This window comes from Lepidochelys olivacea, assembly GCF_965140295.1.
Source record: "Lepidochelys olivacea isolate rLepOli2 genome assembly, chromosome: 5".
NCBI classification, from domain to species: Eukaryota; Metazoa; Chordata; order Testudines; family Cheloniidae; genus Lepidochelys; species Lepidochelys olivacea.
Window position 1 is genome coordinate 124,913,770 of NC_140415.1, and position 18,390 is coordinate 124,932,159.

The 18,390-nt window shown below is 50.9% G+C and overlaps 2 protein-coding genes across 4 annotated transcripts in view; both read left to right on the plus strand.

Moving 5' to 3' along the window:
• LOC311521297 (stimulated by retinoic acid gene 6 protein-like) overlaps nucleotides 1-7,628 on the plus strand; it is a 51,761-nt gene extending 44,133 nt beyond the window's left edge. The window contains exons 17-23 of one of the 2 annotated variants that reach the window (XM_084629581.1): nucleotides 2,650-2,720; nucleotides 3,357-3,552; nucleotides 4,266-4,348; nucleotides 4,454-4,691; nucleotides 5,473-5,663; nucleotides 6,677-6,799; nucleotides 6,899-7,628. In XM_084629581.1, coding sequence (XP_084485707.1) covers nucleotides 2,650-2,720; nucleotides 3,357-3,552; nucleotides 4,266-4,348; nucleotides 4,454-4,691; nucleotides 5,473-5,663; nucleotides 6,677-6,799; nucleotides 6,899-7,270 — 1,274 coding nt within the window. In that variant the 3' untranslated portion in view covers nucleotides 7,271-7,628. The remainder of the gene's footprint in view (nucleotides 1-2,649; nucleotides 2,721-3,356; nucleotides 3,553-4,265; nucleotides 4,349-4,453; nucleotides 4,692-5,472; nucleotides 5,664-6,676; nucleotides 6,800-6,898) is intronic. The other variant, XM_084629582.1, reaches the window with a different exon arrangement.
• Nucleotides 7,629-11,725: 4,097 nt separating this feature from the next.
• Nucleotides 11,726-18,265, plus strand: LOC311521298 (perilipin-3-like). Of its 2 annotated transcripts, XM_084629583.1 has the most exons (8): nucleotides 11,726-11,753; nucleotides 13,297-13,367; nucleotides 13,992-14,187; nucleotides 14,901-14,983; nucleotides 15,089-15,374; nucleotides 16,098-16,288; nucleotides 17,301-17,423; nucleotides 17,523-18,265. In XM_084629583.1, exons 2-8 carry the CDS (start codon nucleotides 13,314-13,316, stop codon nucleotides 17,892-17,894), a joined length of 1,305 nt encoding a protein of 434 aa, XP_084485709.1. In that variant the 5' UTR covers nucleotides 11,726-11,753; nucleotides 13,297-13,313; the 3' UTR covers nucleotides 17,895-18,265. The 2 variants fall into 2 exon arrangements, with proteins under 2 accessions (XP_084485709.1, XP_084485710.1); XM_084629584.1 differs by lacking the exon at nucleotides 11,726-11,753 and having other exon boundaries at nucleotides 13,283-13,367; nucleotides 17,526-18,265.
• The last annotated feature ends 125 nt before the right edge of the window (nucleotides 18,266-18,390 follow it).

The window sequence follows — 18,390 nt, forward strand, 5'->3', positions numbered from 1 at the left end:
ACATTTTACTCAAAAATTCCCAGATTGTGGAAAATTTCCCAGGATATAGAAGCACTGTCCCACATTCATAGCCAACAGGAATGCTTCCCACACAGGCTGTGTCTGCAGCAGGCCCTTCCTTCCCTCAGGGAGGGACCTATAGATAGTTATTAAAGAAAAAGAGTAACCCTACTTCTTCTCTACAGAGAAGAAAGGAAGGGAGGGGGTAGTATGGATCTACTCTCTTCCCTGCTGTCCCCCAAAATAAGCAGCACTCCTGCTTCAAAAAAACTCCTCCTCCAGTTGGTGCATTTCCAACAGGTGTGGCAGGGTGGGGCTGGCTGAGCCCAGAGCAGTTCCTTAACCCCTTGTTCCCCAGTGTGGGGCAACCTAACTCTCTTTGAGGTTCTGGGCCTAAGTCACTTAGGCCTTGCAATGTTGAGTGGAGCAATAGCTAAATACCTTTAAAAATCTGTGCCATGTTCTTTTCCCTGGACAAGTCAACGAACAGGAAAGCTATAAATGAACTGAGGAAGCAACTTGTACCAGCTGGGCCAGAGAAACTGCCCCAGCCTCTTCTGGAGTGGGCAAGAAAGGAAAATAATACAACAGCTATCAGCACTCTCCTCTCTTAGATTGTTTTACTGACAAAAAACCTTCTGTACTGAAAATGTTACCAGGGAAACGGAGTGTAAAGGCGCTCTTCAGAGAGAAGAACTGGAGCACTCTGAGAATATGAAGCATTCTTATTATTTGTATGACCATAGCATTTCAAAGCCAAAATCAGAGCTGGAATCCCATTGTGCTAGGTACTGTCTTAACACAGAGTAAGAGGCTTGCCCCAAACAGCTCATAAACTGAAAATAGGTTTGCCAGCCCTCCAGGATCGTCCTGGAGTCTCCAGGAACTAAAGATTGTCATGTGATGAGACCTCCAAGAACACATCCAACGAAAATTGGCAACTCTGAAACCCTGTAACTTTTCAGAGGCTCACAGCCCTCACTGGGCAGAGTAGAGAATGCAGATGTGCAATTGGCCTCCTGAGCTGTCCGTCAAGTGTGTGCAGCCCCATGATGACATCATCACAGGGATATAATGGCTGAGACCTGCAGGGGAGGACTGAATATTGGGAAGGATTAGTAGTGTTGAAGTTTGGTAAGATGTGTGGTTAAGCTCTGTACTATGTTTCTGGTTCTTTGGGTGTTTAGAGGGGGGGCTCTTTCTTACTCAGATTGTGACCTAATTTCTTGCCTGATGGCCTGCAATAGCTAGGATTGAATGATCAGAAGCTCTTAGCTACTTTCAGTTCTTGGCAGCTGTACTTGTGTAAAGCATTTTTAGCTGAGTCTTCTGAGCAAACAGTCCAGGGAAAGAAACTATCTGCCTTCCAGACTGGGAGGCCTGGAATAATGGCATGTTCTAGGAGATGGAGGCTTCCCTAGAGGAGAATAGAATATTTAAGAAGGAGAACTAAATTAGAGTTTGGACTACGAGAAAAACTGCTACTCATCTCTTGACCTGAGCAAAGCTATGCTGTTCCCGCTCAGGAATGGGGATTGGGACTTCTGGCTGTGGTCTGAGTTTTGGCTTGTCATGATCATCTACAGGTGGAAACACTTGACTGAGGTGGCTGATTCAGCTGAGACTGGAGTGCTGGGTAACCAATATGTACTTGAAACAGATAATGCAGGAAACACTAAAGGAAAGCAGGCCTGGTGCCTTCCTATAAAGGCCCTAGCTTTCTAGTTAGTGGTCTCACTCTCGCCTCTAGGGGTGATGGTGTCAATTTACCTGAACTGGAATCTGTTTCTTTACCAGACCAGGCTTGAATTAACAATAGAAAATATTTGTATTTTTACCAGCTAAATTGGCTTTAAAATAACCAGCCTGCCATAGTGGGCATCTCCTATGTAGACTCGTAGATATTAAGGTCAGAAGGCACCATTATGATCATCTCCTATGTAATTCAGTATCCAGGGAGACTCTTACACTACTCACTCAAGAGGTCCCTGAAGGCTCCCCAGTGGTACCTTCTCAATTCAGTGTTCTGTGTGTGTAGTCAATGGCTACTACCTTCAGCAGGATAACTTCAGTCAGTGATTGTATTCTGGGACAAATGGAATTTTCCCTGGTATTATCTGGGAAAAGACTAAACTAGGAAGATGCCTCTGAGCTGTGCAGGTGTCCTGGTGCTCCCCTTGGGAGGCATTGTTGGGTCTAGAAGTCTGAGGAGAAGCTTTGGGAGTGTGTAACGCCAAAAGACCCTGGTGATCGGCAGGATGAAATCTGGGTCCTCCGGAGCTAAATGCATGAGCCTATACTGCATGAGCTAAAAGCCATAAGGCTCTTAGCTAAAGATGCAGAGCTGATGCGTTAATCTGTCTCTCCAACTGGTCCTGGTGCCACGAGATGGGAGAGAAGAACACACCCAGAAGGTGTATGGATTACAGGTGCATCCCTGGGCTTGAACTGGCTGTCTCTGAGCCTGCCTTAGATCAAAGGTTTAAGGGCCTGGCCTGTTCTCTGTAGAGAGAGACTTATTACAGGGGGACAACCTGGTCTGGCTCTCAGAGAAAACAGACGGGGGGCAGCTCTCCTGGTGTTCCTACATAACATTGATTTCATTGTTTCCTGCTGTAGCCACTCAATATTCCTTTTTGGGTCTTGCAGGGACATCTCACTCCACCATGTCTGCTAAGGAAAATGAACCACAGGTGGAGATCCAGGCAGAGGAGCAACAGGTGGGTCCCTCCTGGGGAGGCAGGTGTGCTTGGCAGCTGGAAGGGCTGTTCTAGCTTGAATGTCTCCACTGCTGGAGACAGGGACTCGTAACCACAACACTAGCTAATGCTCCAAGTTCTAGTTCTCGGAGTGCCGTAGTCACTGCCCACAAGTGCCCCCCTGAAGCCAGGAGGAGCATCGGCACGGGTGACCCTCTGTATGCTGTCTCCACTCGAAGACGGTCAAATCCCGCTGATTATAATACCCAGTAGGGGCATTGTACCGGGTGCTGGACTGAGACATGGCTCCTGATCGGGAGAGAATGCACTTGGAAACACAAAAGGTCTCTCCATTCCTGCTCTCACTGATGGAACAAGACCGTGACACAGTTATGTTTTGTTGGTGGGTGTGCCAGGACGGAAGCAGCATTTCTGAGACTTTGCTGAATATAGGCAGCTGTTCTAATGGGACCAGGCTTCTGGGTGTGTAACTAATGTCACAGGAAGGCCACTGAACCCCTGCTGAGAGGGACCGGAGACTGCCTAGCTCTGAGGACAGTCTCCTACAGAATCAGTAGTTCGCAGAAGGAAAGACAGGAGGGGCACCTTGACAAGCCAGGAGCTCTTCCTCAGCTGACTCCTCTTTCCCTCCCCTAGACTGCAGGGAACAGGGTGGCTGGCCTGCCCTTGGTCAGATCTGCCTGTGAGATAGCCTCTGCCAGCTACGCTGCCACCAAAGAGACCCACCCAGCCATCAAAGGGGTCTGTGAGGTAGCAGAGACTGGGGTGAGAACCATCACCTCTGCTGCCATCACTGGGGCACGGCCCATCCTGGACCAGCTGGAGCCACAGCGTGAGTAACGGAAAGGGAGGCAGGAACACTCCTGTGTGTGTGGCGGGGGAGGTGGATCTGGGGGCAGGCTCAGCCTACAGTGGCTCTCGGCCCACTACTGAACTCTGCCTCCAACTGGCAGCAAACAAAATCCACAAACTCCCTTCTCCTGCTCCTCTCAACTCGGCTAGCTCCTAGACGTGACCTGGCCAAGGCATTGGCCTTGTGCGGAGCGGCTCTGACGGATGCAGAAGCTGCTCTTGGGGACTCTTGCTCAGGTACCAGCGGTGAGCTGGGCCAGCCTAGAGGCAGGCAGTGCCCAGGCACAATCCCTGGTGTGCATGGCTGGCCCAGTACCACACAGCCACATGCACTGTGTATGGCACCTAATGCCATGGAGCAATACCTGCTAGAGGGCACAGGGAGCAGCTCCAATGCTAAAAGGATCTGAGCCCATTGCAGGCACTGGAGACTCCTGAAACCCTCTAGGAGAAGCTGGGGGTGGATGAACAGATGACTGGCAGCGCGATCTCCCGAGTGCTAAACGTGTGATGAACCAGACTGGCTCCATAGCCTTGGGCAACTTACCCAACCCCTCTTCCTTGGCTTTCCCATCAGTAACCTGGGGACACTTGCTTAGGAACACCAGTCCTCCAGTGTACACGGATTAGCAGCCCCATGAGATCTGTGCACATGAAGGAATTAAGGGAACGAGTTCTGTGGTTATGTTTCAGTTGCAGCAGCCAATGAATATGCCTGTCGGGGTCTGGACAGACTGGAGGAGCAGCTGCCCATCCTGCAGCAGCTGATTGAGAAGGTAACCACACGAGTGTCACGACTGGTCCTGGAGTAGGATGAGGCTGTGGGACCTTCACTTCTGCTAGGTGTTCAGTGACCTCTCTTCTGACCCCTTTTCCTCTAGGTGGCTTTGGATGCCCAAGAACTCGTGCATGCCACAATGGTGGGTGCCAAGGATGCAGTCTGCAGCCCGGTCACTGAGGCCAAGGATGCAGTGACCAGCATGGTGGGCATGGCCCAAGGGGCTGTCCAGGAGAGCGTGGAGGTGACCAAATCTGCCGTGACCAGCAGCATGAGCACAGTGATGGGCTCCAGCATGGGGCAGATGGCTGCGAGTGGCATAGATGCAGCACTGGGGAAATGTGAGCAGCTGGTGGACCACTACCTCCCCATGACAGAGGAGGAGCTCGATAAAAACCCCTCTGCTGAATACAAACCAATGTGACCCTGGTGTCTTGGGGTGTGGTTTGGAATCACAGCTGTTCAGTGCTCACAGCTGAGCTGCCAAAAGAGCCACCTCTCCTTTGGGCTGCCTTGCAACCTTGCTTGGCTACTAGCCCTACCCTTTGTTCCTTCATGCTGGGCCCTCAGCTAGCCCTGTCTGATGGCTCTGACGCTGCTCCCTGTGCAGCTACCCGCTACCTTACTGGTCGGTGCTGCAGGGCATCCAAACGTGCCGTGGGAAAGATTGCATCGGTCACGAGCTTTGGGAGGGCTGAACGCATCCCTGCCTTGTATCCTGGCCCTGCCACCCAGTGGTGCAAGTAGTTTTTAACTCTTACCAGTACGGCGACTCATGGGAGGGACCCAGAAGAGAGGTCGGGGGGGGCATGTGACTTCCCCCTCCCCCAATCAACCCCACCCTGCCTTGTGTGGGGGGAATCTACAGACCCATTTAGTTGCATCTCCTCTCTGGGAAGGGCTGGTGGCAGGACAGCTGGGGGTGGTACAGACACACCGGAGGAGGTGCCAGCGTTCTGCTCCTTTCGCTGCTGCGGTTCCTGAGAGCCCTGCGGTTTTCAGCAGCTACTGAACGTCATTGCAGTACGTCATACTAGCAACAAATGTCTTAATGGCGTGGCGTACCTGACCTTACTGCCTGACTTGCACCACTGCTGCCAACTGACCCCTTCCCCCTTCCAGCTGAGCTTGCCACAACTCCCCTGGAGGGGCCTGGAGAGGCACCCGCAGAGCAGCGGACTTACTATGTGCGTCTGGGTTCCCTGTCGAGCACGCTGCGCCAGCGAGCCTACCAGCACGCCCTGGGCAAGATGAGACAAGCCAGGCAGCGCACCCTGGAGGCCCTCTCCCAGCTCCAGCAAATCATTGACCTGGTAGGAACACGACCCCTCTCGCCTGCCCTGTAGCTGCTGTGGGTCACAGTCTGCCATAAATATAAAGGGAACGGTAAACCACTTCAAAATCCCTCCCGGTCAGAGGAAAAGTCCTCTCACCTGTAAAGGCTTAAGAAGCTAAAGGTAACCTTGCTGGCACCTGACCTAAATGATGAATGAGGAGACAAGATACTTTCAAAAGCTGGGAGGAGGGAGAGACAGAAAGGGTCTGTGTCTTTCTGTATGCTGCTTTTGCCGGGAACAGAACAGGAATGGAGTCTTAGAACGTTTAGTAAGTAGTCTAGCTAGGTATGTGTTAGATTATGATTTCTTTAAATGGCTAAGAAAAGATTTGTGCTGGCTACAATGACTATCCCAGTCTGTGTGTCTTTTTTGTAACTTAAGGTTTTGCCTAGAGGGATTCTCTGTTTTGAATCTAATTACCCTGTAAGGTATCTACCATCCTGATTTTACAGAGGTGATTCCTTTACTTCTATTAAAAGTCGTCTTGTAAGAAAACAGAATGCTTTTTCATTGTTCTAAGATCCAAGGGTTTGGGTTTGTGGTCACCTATGCAAATTAGTGAGGATTTTTACCAAACCTTCCCCACAAAGTGGGGTGCAAGGTTTGGGAGGGTTTTTGGGAGGAAAGACGTGTCCAAACAACGTTTCCCAATAAACCCAGTTAGTTTGGTGGTGACAGTGAAAATTCCAAGGGCAAAGGGTAAAATTAATTTGTACCTTGGGGAAGTTTTAACCTAAGCTGGTGAAAGTAAGCTTAGGAGGTTTTCATGCAGGTCCCCATATCTGTACCCTAGAGTTCAGAGTCGGGGAGGAACCTTGACATGGTCTCTGCAGCCTCCCATGCTCAGTGCCATTGGCACTGTTTGTTCCTGGGGCCAGCTGTGACGCTGCAGTAGTGCTGCCTGCCTGCTGCCCACACCTAGCTGTGGGAGAGCTTCCCTGGCCAGCCGCCTCCTGCTCTTCCCAGCTAACTGCCCTCTCCTCCTGCAGATCAGCCATGCCAAGCAGGCCGTAGATCAGAAGCTTCACAATGGCCAGGACCGTCTGTACCAGATGTGGCTCCAGTACTGCAGGGGGAAGTTGGAAGGGCAGGAGGATCCTGACTCCGCAAAGGTATTCTCCTCCTTCTCGCCCTCACAGCCTTGCTCCAGTGAACTCCCCCCATCTGCAGGGGAGACTTGCAGATACTCCAGTCTCTCTTTCTCCTTCCAGCAGGTTGAAGCTCAGGCTCTAGCCATGTCCCAGAGCCTCACCCAGCAACTGAAAACCACCTGCCTTACTCTCCTGGGCAGCATCCAGGGCCTTCCCAGCACTATCCAGGACAAGGCCCAGCAGGTCTCAAGCAGTATAGAAGAGCTCCAGGCCTCCGTCTCCAGTGCCGGCTGTTTCCAGGATCTGTCCAGCAGTGTCCTGGCCCGGAGTCAGGAGATGGTGACCAAGGCCCAGGAGTCCCTGGATGAGCTGCTGGAATACATGACGCAGAACATTCCCCTGGACTGGATCGTGGGACCCTTCATTCCTGCTGGAGACTCCCCACTGTGTCCTGATGAGCTGGTGGAGGAAGGAAAGAAGGTGGAGGCTTGAAGGGTTCCCCCTGCTGCTGAAAGGAATCCAGCAGAATTTCCTGTATAGCTAGTGTGGGGTCTCCTTGCTGAGTCCACAGTTCTGCTTTGGCAGATGGTGGACTGCAGAAGGAAGAGCTGACCTCAGAATTACAGAACCTGAATGTGATTTCCCAGGCACGCTTCCCCATAACCATGTATTGCCAGTTACAGGGTGGCATCACTAGTCATGCAGGACTGCATCCCTTGCAGGGCTAGTCAGCTTCTCTCAGGACATACCTACAGCTGTCTTCCTCTGTACATAGGAAGTGCTCCTGAGCTTGATCTTTTCCCTAGCATTCTAATGTGTAAAACTAGGGTTTAATGTCACAATAAACCTCAACTGCATTCAAATTTGTCTCCTTTATGTGATTCCCTCCCTGGCTCATGCTCTGTGGAAACATATACTGTACAGGTGACCCCATGCCCCTCTTCTTCACACACACAAACCCCCTCCACCCACTTTCTCTGGAAGGGCTCCAGAATGGCTGAGCTCCTCTCCTGGGTGAAGGCATCTCTTCAGGTGCCTCCATTTGACACTCTTCCATTGAGACTTTTCTCATGTAGAAGAAGGCAATAGTGTTCTCCCCATTGAGAACACTCGTCTGGCTTCCAGTGGGTAGCAAGGCAACATAACAGACTCTGAGACCAACTAACAGAGGGAAAGACCCAGGTTGTTGAGATAGGGCATTATGGCCTTGAGAGGAAATGGGGTGTGTGGAGAACTGAAAACCTACTACTGGTAATGAGCAAAGTTAAAAGGGTCCCATACAGTGGTGGGAGACCGCCGGGCCTTGCCTCTAGTTCAGTGCAAGAAGTTCAACAGGTTGGAAGTGTCTAGGAAAAGAGATGGTGAATTGACAACTCGAGGCAACTGGGATTTAACAAAACCCACACACAGGGAGACTAGCTGCAAGAGAGAGAGCAGCAGACAGTCTTGCTGAAGCATGGACATCAGCCAGCCTGCATCCTTCCTCCCTGCCATTAGCCAAGCACCTGCCTAACATTTCCTACTGCCTAGTGTAAACCTAGCCAGGCTAATGGCTCAGGGTTGTGGGAGATCCATAGTAGGACCAGTGCTGGGCTTGTAATGCATTTTCCTGAGAGCTTGTGTTTATGCTTGAAGTCACAAGTGCCTAGTGTCATCTAGGCAGCTCCATCACTTTTGCTTATCCTAACTCCAGCTTGAGCTATTAATAAGCTTCAGGCAAGGAAATGTCTCTCGGGTTCAGCACTGCAACAGCACCATGAGCAGGAATGGGTGTGTAGCTCTCAAAGATAGAGACTAGTAATCAAAGTGGTGATGGATGCAGCTCCCAGGGCTAGTTATTCCTGATCTCATTGAACAGGGACTGTCTTGTACTCCCAGTGGACTGGGGCTATAAAGGTTTTCATAGACCCCTAGAATATGGGGGTTGGAAGGGCCCTTAGGAGGTCATCTAATCCAACCCCCTGCTCAAAGCAGGACCAATCCCCAGTTAAATCATCCCAGCCAGGGTTTTGTCAAACCCGACCTTAAAAACCTCAAAGGAAGGAGACTCCATCACCTTCCTAGGTAACGCATTCCAGTGCTTCACCACCCTTCTAGTGAAAACGTTTTTCCTAATATCCAACCTAAACCTTCCCCACTACAACTTGATACCATTGATCCTTGTTCTGTCATGTGTACCACTAAGAACAGTCTAGATACATCCTCTTTGGAACTCCCTCTGAGGTAGCTGAAAGCAACTATCAAATCTCCCCCCGCTTCTTCTCTTCTGCAGGCTAAACAATTCCAGTTCCCTCAGCCTCTCCTTATAAGTCATGTGTTCCAGTCCCCTAAACATTTTTGTTGCCCTCTGCTGGACACTTTCCAATTTTTTCACATCCTTTTTGTAGTGTAGGGCCCAAAACTGGACATAGTACTCCAGATCAGGCCTCACAAATGTTGAATAGAGGAGAACAATCATGTCTGTCAATTTGCTGGCAATGCCCCTATTTACACAACCCAAAATGTCATTGGCCGTCTTGGCAACAAGGGCACACTGTTGACTCATAGCCAGTTTCTTGTCCACTGTAACTTCGAGGTCCTTTTCTGCAGAAAAGTCAGAAACTCCCTAACTGACAGTGAGCGATCCTGAGGCTAATTTGCCTGTGTAACTGGAAGTGTGTTACATACCCTGCTGTGTTCTGGATTAACAGAGGCCTCTCCAACACACTAGCTAGGTGGAGCCCTGCTGGGGTGAGTAAAGGTCTTAGCCTCCTCCTTTTAGGGATATGGAAGAGTAAGTACAGACTGCAGGAGTACTGGTCAGCTAATCTGACTTCTGTGTGCAAGCCCAGTAAAGCTCTTTCCTCTTTAGTCCAAGTCTAATAAAATGTGTGAGGTCAATGAGTGGATTTCACATCAGCAGATATTTGCTTCAAACTTGGAAAGAAGCTGGATTTTCTTTACACCATGAAGAGCATTGCAGCCTACATTTCCCCAGCACAGTCCCTACAGCTAATTTTTCCATAGGGAAGGGGTGCTTCTAACACATCCTCAAGCCAGGGTCAGCCGTAAGATACCACATCAAAAAAGTTGCTGGACCAATCTTAAGTTATACAAAGCAAATGCAGTAACTGACTAACCCACCAGATACAGTATTTATAGCACAAGGAGCAGTGAGTTATTTCAGCAAACCCCCGCATGATTCACCCATGGGCTCAAGTGTTTAATCCAAAGGCCTGTTGGAGGATCCAAGGTGTGAGCATAGAGGTCACACTTGCTACACTCCAATGGTCTGAATATTAGAAGGAGAAATGGGAAAAGGAAAGAGATGCTTCCTGCCCCCAGCTGGCTATCTTTCCAGGGCACTACCGCCTGCATAATTAGGGATTGTAGCTACCAGGTAGAAAGACTTGTAGTGTGTTCTGAACATGGTTGGGCTTGCTTTTTCTGCTGGCTGCCTGTGTGGGAGGGCTATGGATGGGAAGGTGGTTTCTAAGCCCTGAGCATGCAATGGTCTCTCTGTGCTAGAGATACTTGCACCTGTGCAGAGCCCTCTGGAACTCAGCTACTCTTCCCAACTGCCTGTTGAAGTTACTGGGGGTCTGAGTAAATGCAGGGGCTAGTTTGTGCAGGGCTCATTGTAGAATCAGAGCCTAAAACGGCCCTACTCTGGCCCTTGCAGCCACTGAAACTGAAGATCGTGTGTTTAGATGGAGGCCCTCTCACATCCCTCTGTGGGACAGACACATGGGTATGAACATCTAGGCCTGCTTTAAAGGAGTGAGGTGAGCACCTGCCTCAGCCCCAGGCCACTGTCACTCTGCTCAGCTGCTCCAGGAATTTGCACTCCCTGGTTTGATTTTACTCCCTGTGTGAAAGGTGTAGGGAGGTTATGGGACGAAGTTATGCCTGGTGTGATCTGCTGTCACTCTGGCTGGGAAGGACCCTGGCACTGGAGTAACTAGGCCAGGAATGATAATGGGGAGAGGGCAGAGCCGAGCCGAGTGGCTATAACTGACACCCCCCCCCCCAAAATTTTTCCCTGAGCTTGTCTCCCCACTTAGTGCTTCCCTTTGGCTGTGTCACCCCCAGCATCTGCCCAAATGCTCCCCAGATTCCCCCTGAGCCTGGGGGTTCCACGTATTGAACTGACACTTATATTGGAACTGCTAATTGCACTCAGTCTTTAACCCCTTATTGCCCAGTGTGGGGCTACCTAACTCTCTTTGAGGTTCTGGGCCTAACTCACTTAGGCCTTGCAATGCTGAGAGGAGCAATAGCTAAATACCTTTAAAAACCTGTGCCATGTTCTCTTCCCTGGACAAATCAACCAACAGGAAAGCTATAAATGTACTGAGGAGTATCTTGTGCCAGCTGGGCCAGAATAACTTCCCCAGCCTCTTTTGGAGTGGGCAGGAAAGGAAAATAATACAACAGCTACCAGCACTCTCCTCTCTTAGACGGTTTTACTGTCAAAAATCTTCTACACTGAAAATGTGACCAGGGAAATGGAGCGTAAAGGCGCTCTTCAGAGAGAACAACTGGAGTACTCTGAGAATATGAACCATTATTATTATTTGTATGACCGTAGCATTTCAAAGCAAAAATCAGAACTGGAATCCCATCGTGCTAGGTACTGTCTTAACACAGAGTAAAAGGCCTGCCCCAAACAGCTCATAATCTGAAACTAGGTTTGCCAGCCCTCCAGGATTGTCCTGAACTCTCCAGGAATTAAAGATTAATCTTTAATTAAAGATTGTCATGTGATGAGACCTCCAGGAACACATCCAACCAAGATTGGCAACTCTCACACCCTGTAACTTTTCATGGGCTCACAGCTCTCACTGGGCAAAGTAGAGAATGCAGCTGTGTGATTGGTCTCCTGAGCTGTCTGTCAAGTGTGCCCAGCCCTATGATGACATCATCACAGGAATATAATGGCTGAGACTTGAGGGAGGTCTGAGCATTAGTGAAGGATTAGTAGTGTGGAAGTTTGGTAAGATGTGTGGTTAACCTCTGTGTTATGTTTCTGGTTCCTAGGTTCTGTATTGGTTTCGATGGGGGCTCTTTTCTTACACAGAGTGTGACCCAATGTTTTGCCTGATGGCCAGTAGTGGCTAGGATTGAATGGTCAGAAGCTCTTAGCTAGTTTCAGTGCTTAGTGGCTGTACTTGTGTAAAGCATTTTGAGTTCAGTCTTCTGAGCAAACGGTCCAGGGAAGGAAACTATTTGCCTTCCAGACTGGGAGGCCTGGATTAATGGTATGTTCTAGGAGATGGAGGCTTCCCTAGAGGAGAATAGAATATTTAAGAAGGAGAACTAACTTAGAGTTTCGACTAGGGGAAAAACTCCTACTCACCTCTCGACCTGAGCAAAGCTATGCTGTTCCCACTCAGGGATGGGGAATGGGACTTCTGGTTGTGGTCTGAGTTCTGGCTTGTCCGAATGATCTGCAGGTGGAAACACTTGACTGAGGTGGCTGATTCAGCTGAGACTGGAGTGCTGGGTAACCAATATGGATCTGAAACAGATATTGCAGGAAACATGAAAGGAAAACAGGCCTGGTGCCTTCCCATAAGGGAAATGCTTCCTGGCCCTAGCTTTCTAGTTAGTTGTCTCACTCTCGCCTCTAGGAGTGATGGTGTCAACTTACCTAAACTGGAATCTGTTCCTTTACCAGACCATCTTTACTTGACAATAGAAGATATTTGTATTTTTACCAGCTAAATTGGCTTTAAAATAACCAGCCTGCCATAGTGGGCATCTCCTATGTAGACTCATAGATATTAAGGTCAGAAGGCACCATTATGATCATCTCCTATGTAATTCAGTATCCAGGGAGACTCTTACACTACTCACTCAAGAGGTCCCTGAAGGCTCCCCAGTGGTACCTTCTCAATTCAGTGTTCTGTGTGTGTAGTCAATGGCTACTACCTTCAGCAGGATAACTTCTGTCAGTGATTGTACTCTGGGATGAATGGAATTAGCCCCGGTACAATCTAGGAAAAGACTAAAGTAGGAGGGTGCCTCTGATGAGCTGTGCAGGTATCCTGGTGCTCCCCTTGGGAGGCATTGTTGGGTCTAGAAGTCTGAGGAGAAGCTTTGGGAGTGTGTAACGCCAAAAGACCCTGGTAATGGGCAGGATCAAACCTGGGACCTCTGGTCCTAAATGCATGAGCCTCTACTGCATGAGTTAAAAGCCATAAGGCTCTTAGCTAAGACGGTAAAGCCAATAAATTAATCTCTGCCTCTCTAACTGGTCCTGGTGCTACGAGATGGGACAGAAGAACACACCCACAAGATGTGTGGATTACAAGTGCATCCCTGGGCTTGAAGAACTGGCTGTCTCTGAGCCTGCCTTAGATCAAAGGTTTAAGGGCCTGGCCTGCTCTCTGTAGAGAGAGACTTACTGCAGGGGGACAACCTGGTCTGGCTCTTAGAGAAAACGGACCGGGAGCAGCTCTCCTGGTATTCCTACACAAGATTGATTTCACTGTTTCCTGCTGTAGCCACTCAATATTCCTTTTTGGGTCTTGCAGGGACATCTCACTCCACCATGTCTGCTAAGGAAAATGAACCACAGGTGGAGATCCAGGCAAAGGAGCAACAGGTGGGTCCCTCCTGGGGAGGCAGGTGTGCTTGGCGGCTGGAAAGGCTGTTCTAGCTTGAATGTCTCCACTGCTGGAGACAGGGACTCGTAACCACAACACTAGCCAATGATTCTAGCTCTCAGAGTGCCGTAGTCACTGCCCACATGTGCCTGCTGAATCTGGGAGGAGCACAGGTGACCCTGTGAATGCTGTCTGCATTAGAACACTGGCAAATCCCATTAATTGCAATGCCCAGTGGGGGCATTGTACCGGGTGCTGGACCGAGACATGGTTCCTGATCGAGAGAGACTGCACTTGGAAAGACAAAAGGTCTCTCCATTCCTGCTCTCGCTGACGGAACGAGATCATGACACAGTTCTGTTTTGTTGGTGGGTGTGCTAGGATGGAAACGGCATTCCTGAGACCTTGCTGAATATAGGCAGCTGTTCCAATGGAACCAGGCTTCTGGGTCTGTAACTAATCTCACAGGCAGGCCACTGAAACCCAGGTGAAATGGACAGGAGACTGTCCTCAGAGCTGGGCAGTCTCCTACAGAATCAGTAGTTGCAGAGGAAAAGAGACAGGAGGGGCACCTTGAGAAGCCAGGAGCTCTTCCTCAACTGACTCCTCTTTCCCTCCCCTAGACTGCAGGGGACAGGGTGGCTGGCCTGCCCTTGGTCAGCTCTACCTGTGAGATGGCCTCTGCCAGCTACGCTGCCACCAAAAAAACCCACCCAGCCATCAAAGGGGTCTGTGAGGTAGTAGAGACTGGGGTGAGGGCCATCACCTCTGCTGCCATTACCGGGGCACAGCCCATCCTGGACCAGCTGGAGCCACAGCGTGAGTAAGGGAAGGGAGGCAGGAACACTCCTGTGTGTGTGGCGGGGGAGGTGGGTCTGGGGGCAGGCTCAGCCTACAGTGGCTCTAGGCCCACTACTGAGCTCGGCCTCCAACTGGCCGCAAACAGAATCCACAAACTCCCTTCTCCTGCTTCCCTGAACTCAGCGAGCTCCTAAACTTGATCTGGCCAAGGCATTGGCCTTGTGCGGAGGAGTTCTGACGGCTGCAGCAGCTGCTGGTGGGGATTCCTGCTCAGGTACCAGGGGTGAGCTGGACCAGCCTAGAGGCAGGCAGTGCCCAGCCACAATCCCTGGTGTGCATGGCTGGCCCAGTACCACACAGCCACATGCACTGTGTATGGGACCTAATGCCATGGAGCAACACCTGCTAGAGGCTACAGGAAGCAGCTCCCATGCTAAAAGGATCTGAGCCCATGGCAGGCACTGGAGACTCCTGAAAACCTCTAGGAGAAGCTGGGGGTGGATGAACAGATGACTGGCAGCCAGATCTCCTGACTGCTAAACCTGGCTCTGAAACAGACTGGCTCCATAGCCTTGGGCAAATTGCCCAAACCCTCTTCCTTGGCTTTCCCATCAGTAACCTGGGGACACTTGCTTAGGAACACCAGTCCTCCAGTGTACACGGATTAGCAGCCCCACGAGATCTGTGCACATGAAGGAATTAAGGGAACGAGTTCTGTGGTTATGTTTCAGTTGCAGCAGCCAATGAATATGCCTGTCGGGGTCTGGACAGACTGGAGGAGCAGCTGCCCATCCTGCAGCAGCCGATTGAGAAGGTAACCACACGAGTGTCACGACTGGTCCTGGAGCAGGATGAGGCTGTGGGCCCTTCATTTCTGCTAGGTGTTCAGTGACCTCTCTTCTGACCCCTTTTCCTCTAGGTGGCTTTGGATGCCCAAAAACTCGTGCGTGCCACAATGGTGGGTGCCAAGGATGCAGTCTGCAGCCCGGTCACTGAGGCCAAGGATGCAGTGACCAGCATGGTGGGCATGGCCCAAGGGGCTGTCCAGGAGAGCGTGGAGGTGACCAAATCTGCCGTGACCAGCAGCATGAGCACAGTGATGGGCTCCTGTATGGGGCAGATGGCTGCGAGTGTCATAGACACAGCATTGGGGAAATCTGAGCAGCTGGTGGACTACTACCTCCCCATGACAGAGGAGGAGCTCGGTAAGTTCCCCTCTGCTGAATACAAACCAATGTGACCCTGGTGTCTTTGGGCACGGCTTGGACTCTCAGCTGTTCACAGTACTCACAGCTGAGCTGCCAAAAGAGCCACCTCTCCTTAAGGCTAGCTTGCAACCTAGCTTGGCTACTAGCCCTCCCTTAGTTCCTTCATGCTGGGCCCTCTGCTAGCCCTCTCTGATGGCTCTGACGCTTCTCCCTGTGCAGCTACCTGCTGCCTTACTGGTTGGTGCTGCAGGGCATCCAATCGTGCCCTGGGAAAGATTGCATCGGTCACAAGCTTTGGGAGGGCTGAAGGCATCCCTGCCTTGTATCCTGGCCCTGCCAACCGGTGGTGCAAGTAGATTTTAACTCTTACCAGTATGGCAACTCATGGGAGGGACCCAAAAACGGGGGGAGGCACATGACCCCCCCCCAAACGACCCCACCCTGCCTTGTGTGGGGGGCTCTACAGACCCCAGACAGGAGATGCAACTACATGGAAGGGCTGGTGGGGGGCCAGCTGGGGGCGGTACAGACACACCGGAGGAGGTGCCAGCGTTCTGCTCCTTTCGCTGCTGCGGTTCCTGAGAGCCCTGCAGTTTTCAGCGGCTACTGAAAGTCATTCCAGTACATTATCCCAGCAACAAATGTCTTAACGGCACGGCGTACCTGACCTTACTGCCTGACTTGCACCACTGCTGCCAACTGCCCTCTTCCCCCTTCCAGCTGAGCTTGCCACAACTCCCCTGGAGGGGCCTGGAGAGGCTCCTGCAGAGCAGCGGACTTACTACGTCCGCCTGGGTTCCCTGTCGAGCACGCTGCGCCAGCGAGCCTACCAGCACGCCCTGGGCAAGATGAGACAAGCCAGGCAGCGCACCCTGGAGGCCCTCTCCCAGCTCCAGCAAATCATTGACCTGGTAGGAACACGACCCCTCTCCCCTGCCCTGTAGCTGCTGTGGGTCACGGTCTGTCATAAATATAAAGGGAAGGGTAAACCACTTTAAAATCCTTCCCGGTCAGAGGAAAAGTCCTCTCACCTGTAAAGGGTTAAGAAGCTAAAGGTAACCTTGCTGGCACCTGACATAAATGATGAATGAGGAGACAAGATACTCTCAAAAGCTGGGAGGAGGGAGAAAACCAAGGGTCTGTGTCTGTCTATATGCTGCTTTTGCTGGGAACAGAACAGGAATGGAGTCTTAGAACGTTTAGTAAGTAGTCTAGCTAGGTATGTGTTAGATTATGATTTCTTTAAATGGCTAAGAAAAGATTTGTGCTGGCTACAAGGACTATCCCAGTCTGTGTCTTTTTTGTAATTTAAGGTTTTGCCTAGAGGGATTCTCTGTTTTGAATCTAATTACCCTGTAAGGTATCTACCATCCTGATTTTACAGAGGTGATTCCTTTACTTCTATTAAAAGTCGTCTTGTAAGAAAACTGAATGCTTTTTCATTGTTCTAAGATCCAAGGGTTTGGGTCTGAGGTCACCTATGCAAATTGGTGAGGATTTTTACCAAACCTTCCCCACGAAGTGGGGTGCAAGGGTTGGGAGGGTTTTTGGGAGGAAAGACGTGTCCAAACTACGTTTCCCAGTAAACCCAGTTAGAGTTTGGTGGTGGCAGTAGAAATTCCAAGGGCAAAGGGTAAAATTAATTTGTACCTTGGGGAAGTTTTAACCTAAGCTGGTGAAAGTAAGCTTAGGAGGTTTTCATGCAGGTCCCCATATCTGTACCCTAGAGTTCAGAGTGGGGGAGGAACCTTGACTCTGTCTCTGCAGCCTCCCATGCTCAGTGCCATTGGCACTGTTTGTTCCTGGGCCCAGCTGTGTCGCTGCAGTAGTGCTGCCTGCCTGCTGCCCACACCTAGCTGTGGGAGAGCTTCCCTGGCCAGCCGCCTCCTGCTCTTCCCAGCTAACTGCCCTCTCCTCCTGCAGATCAGCCATGCCAAGCAGGCCGTAGATCAGAAGCTTCACAATGGCCAGGACCGTCTGTACCAGATGTGGCTCCAGTACTGCAGGGGGAAGTTGGAAGGGCAGGAGGATCCTGACTCCGCAAAGGTATTCTCCTCCTTCTCGCCCTCACAGCCTTGCTCCAGTGAACTCCCCCCATCTGCAGGGGAGACTTGCAGATACTCCAGTCTCTCTTTCTCCTTCCAGCAGGTTGAAGCTCAGGCTCTAGCCATGTCCCAGAGCCTCACCCAGCAACTGAAAACCACCTGCCTTACTCTCCTGGGCAGCATCCAAGGCCTTCCCAGCACTATCCAGGACAAGGCCCAGCAGGTCTCGAGCAGTATACAAGATCTCCAGGCCTCCTTCTCCAGTGCTGGCTGTTTCCAGGATCTGTCCAGCAGTGCCCTGGCCCGGAGTCGGGAGATGGTGACCAAGGCCCAGAAGTCCTTGGATGAGCTCCTGGAATACGTGATGCAGAACATTCCCCTGGATTGGATCGTGGGACCCTTCACTCCCGTGGGAGACTCCCCACAGTGTCCTGATGAGCTGGTGGAGGAAGGAAAGAAGGTGGAGGCCTGAAGGGTTCCCCCTGCTGCTGGAAGGAATCCAGCTGAATTGCCTGCATAGCTAGTGTGGGGTCTCCTCGCTGAGGCCGTAGTCCTGCTTTGGCAGATGGTGGACTGCAGAAGGAAGAGCTGACCTCAGAATTACAGAACCTGAATGTCATTTCCCACGCATGCTTCCCCAGAACCATGTATCACCAGTTACAGGGTGGCATCACTAGTCATGCAGGACTGCATCCCTTGCAGGGCTAGTCTGCTTCTCTCAGGACATACCTAGAGCTGTCTTCCTCTGTACACAGGAAGTGCTTCTCAGCTTGATATTTTTCCTAGCTGTGTAATGTGTAAAACTAGGGTTTAATGTCACAATAAACTGCAACTGCATTCAAATTCCTGTCTGCTTAATGTGATTCCCTCCCCAACTCGTGCTCTGTACAAACATTTACTGTACAGATGACCCCATCCACCTCTTCTCCACACACACACACCCCTTGCACCTACTTTTTCTCTGGCAG

Bases quoted from the DNA above. Each gene is read 5' to 3' on its own strand.
- LOC311521298 (XM_084629583.1), top strand. From the start codon at position 13,314: ATGTCTGCTAAGGAAAATGAACCACAGGTGGAGATCCAGGCAAAGGAG. The intron at 14,188-14,900 runs GTGAGTAAGGGA...GTTATGTTTCAG, and splicing joins GGACCAGCTGGAGCCACAGC to TTGCAGCAGCCAATGAATAT. The intron at 17,424-17,522 runs GTATTCTCCTCC...TTCTCCTTCCAG, and splicing joins AGGATCCTGACTCCGCAAAG to CAGGTTGAAGCTCAGGCTCT.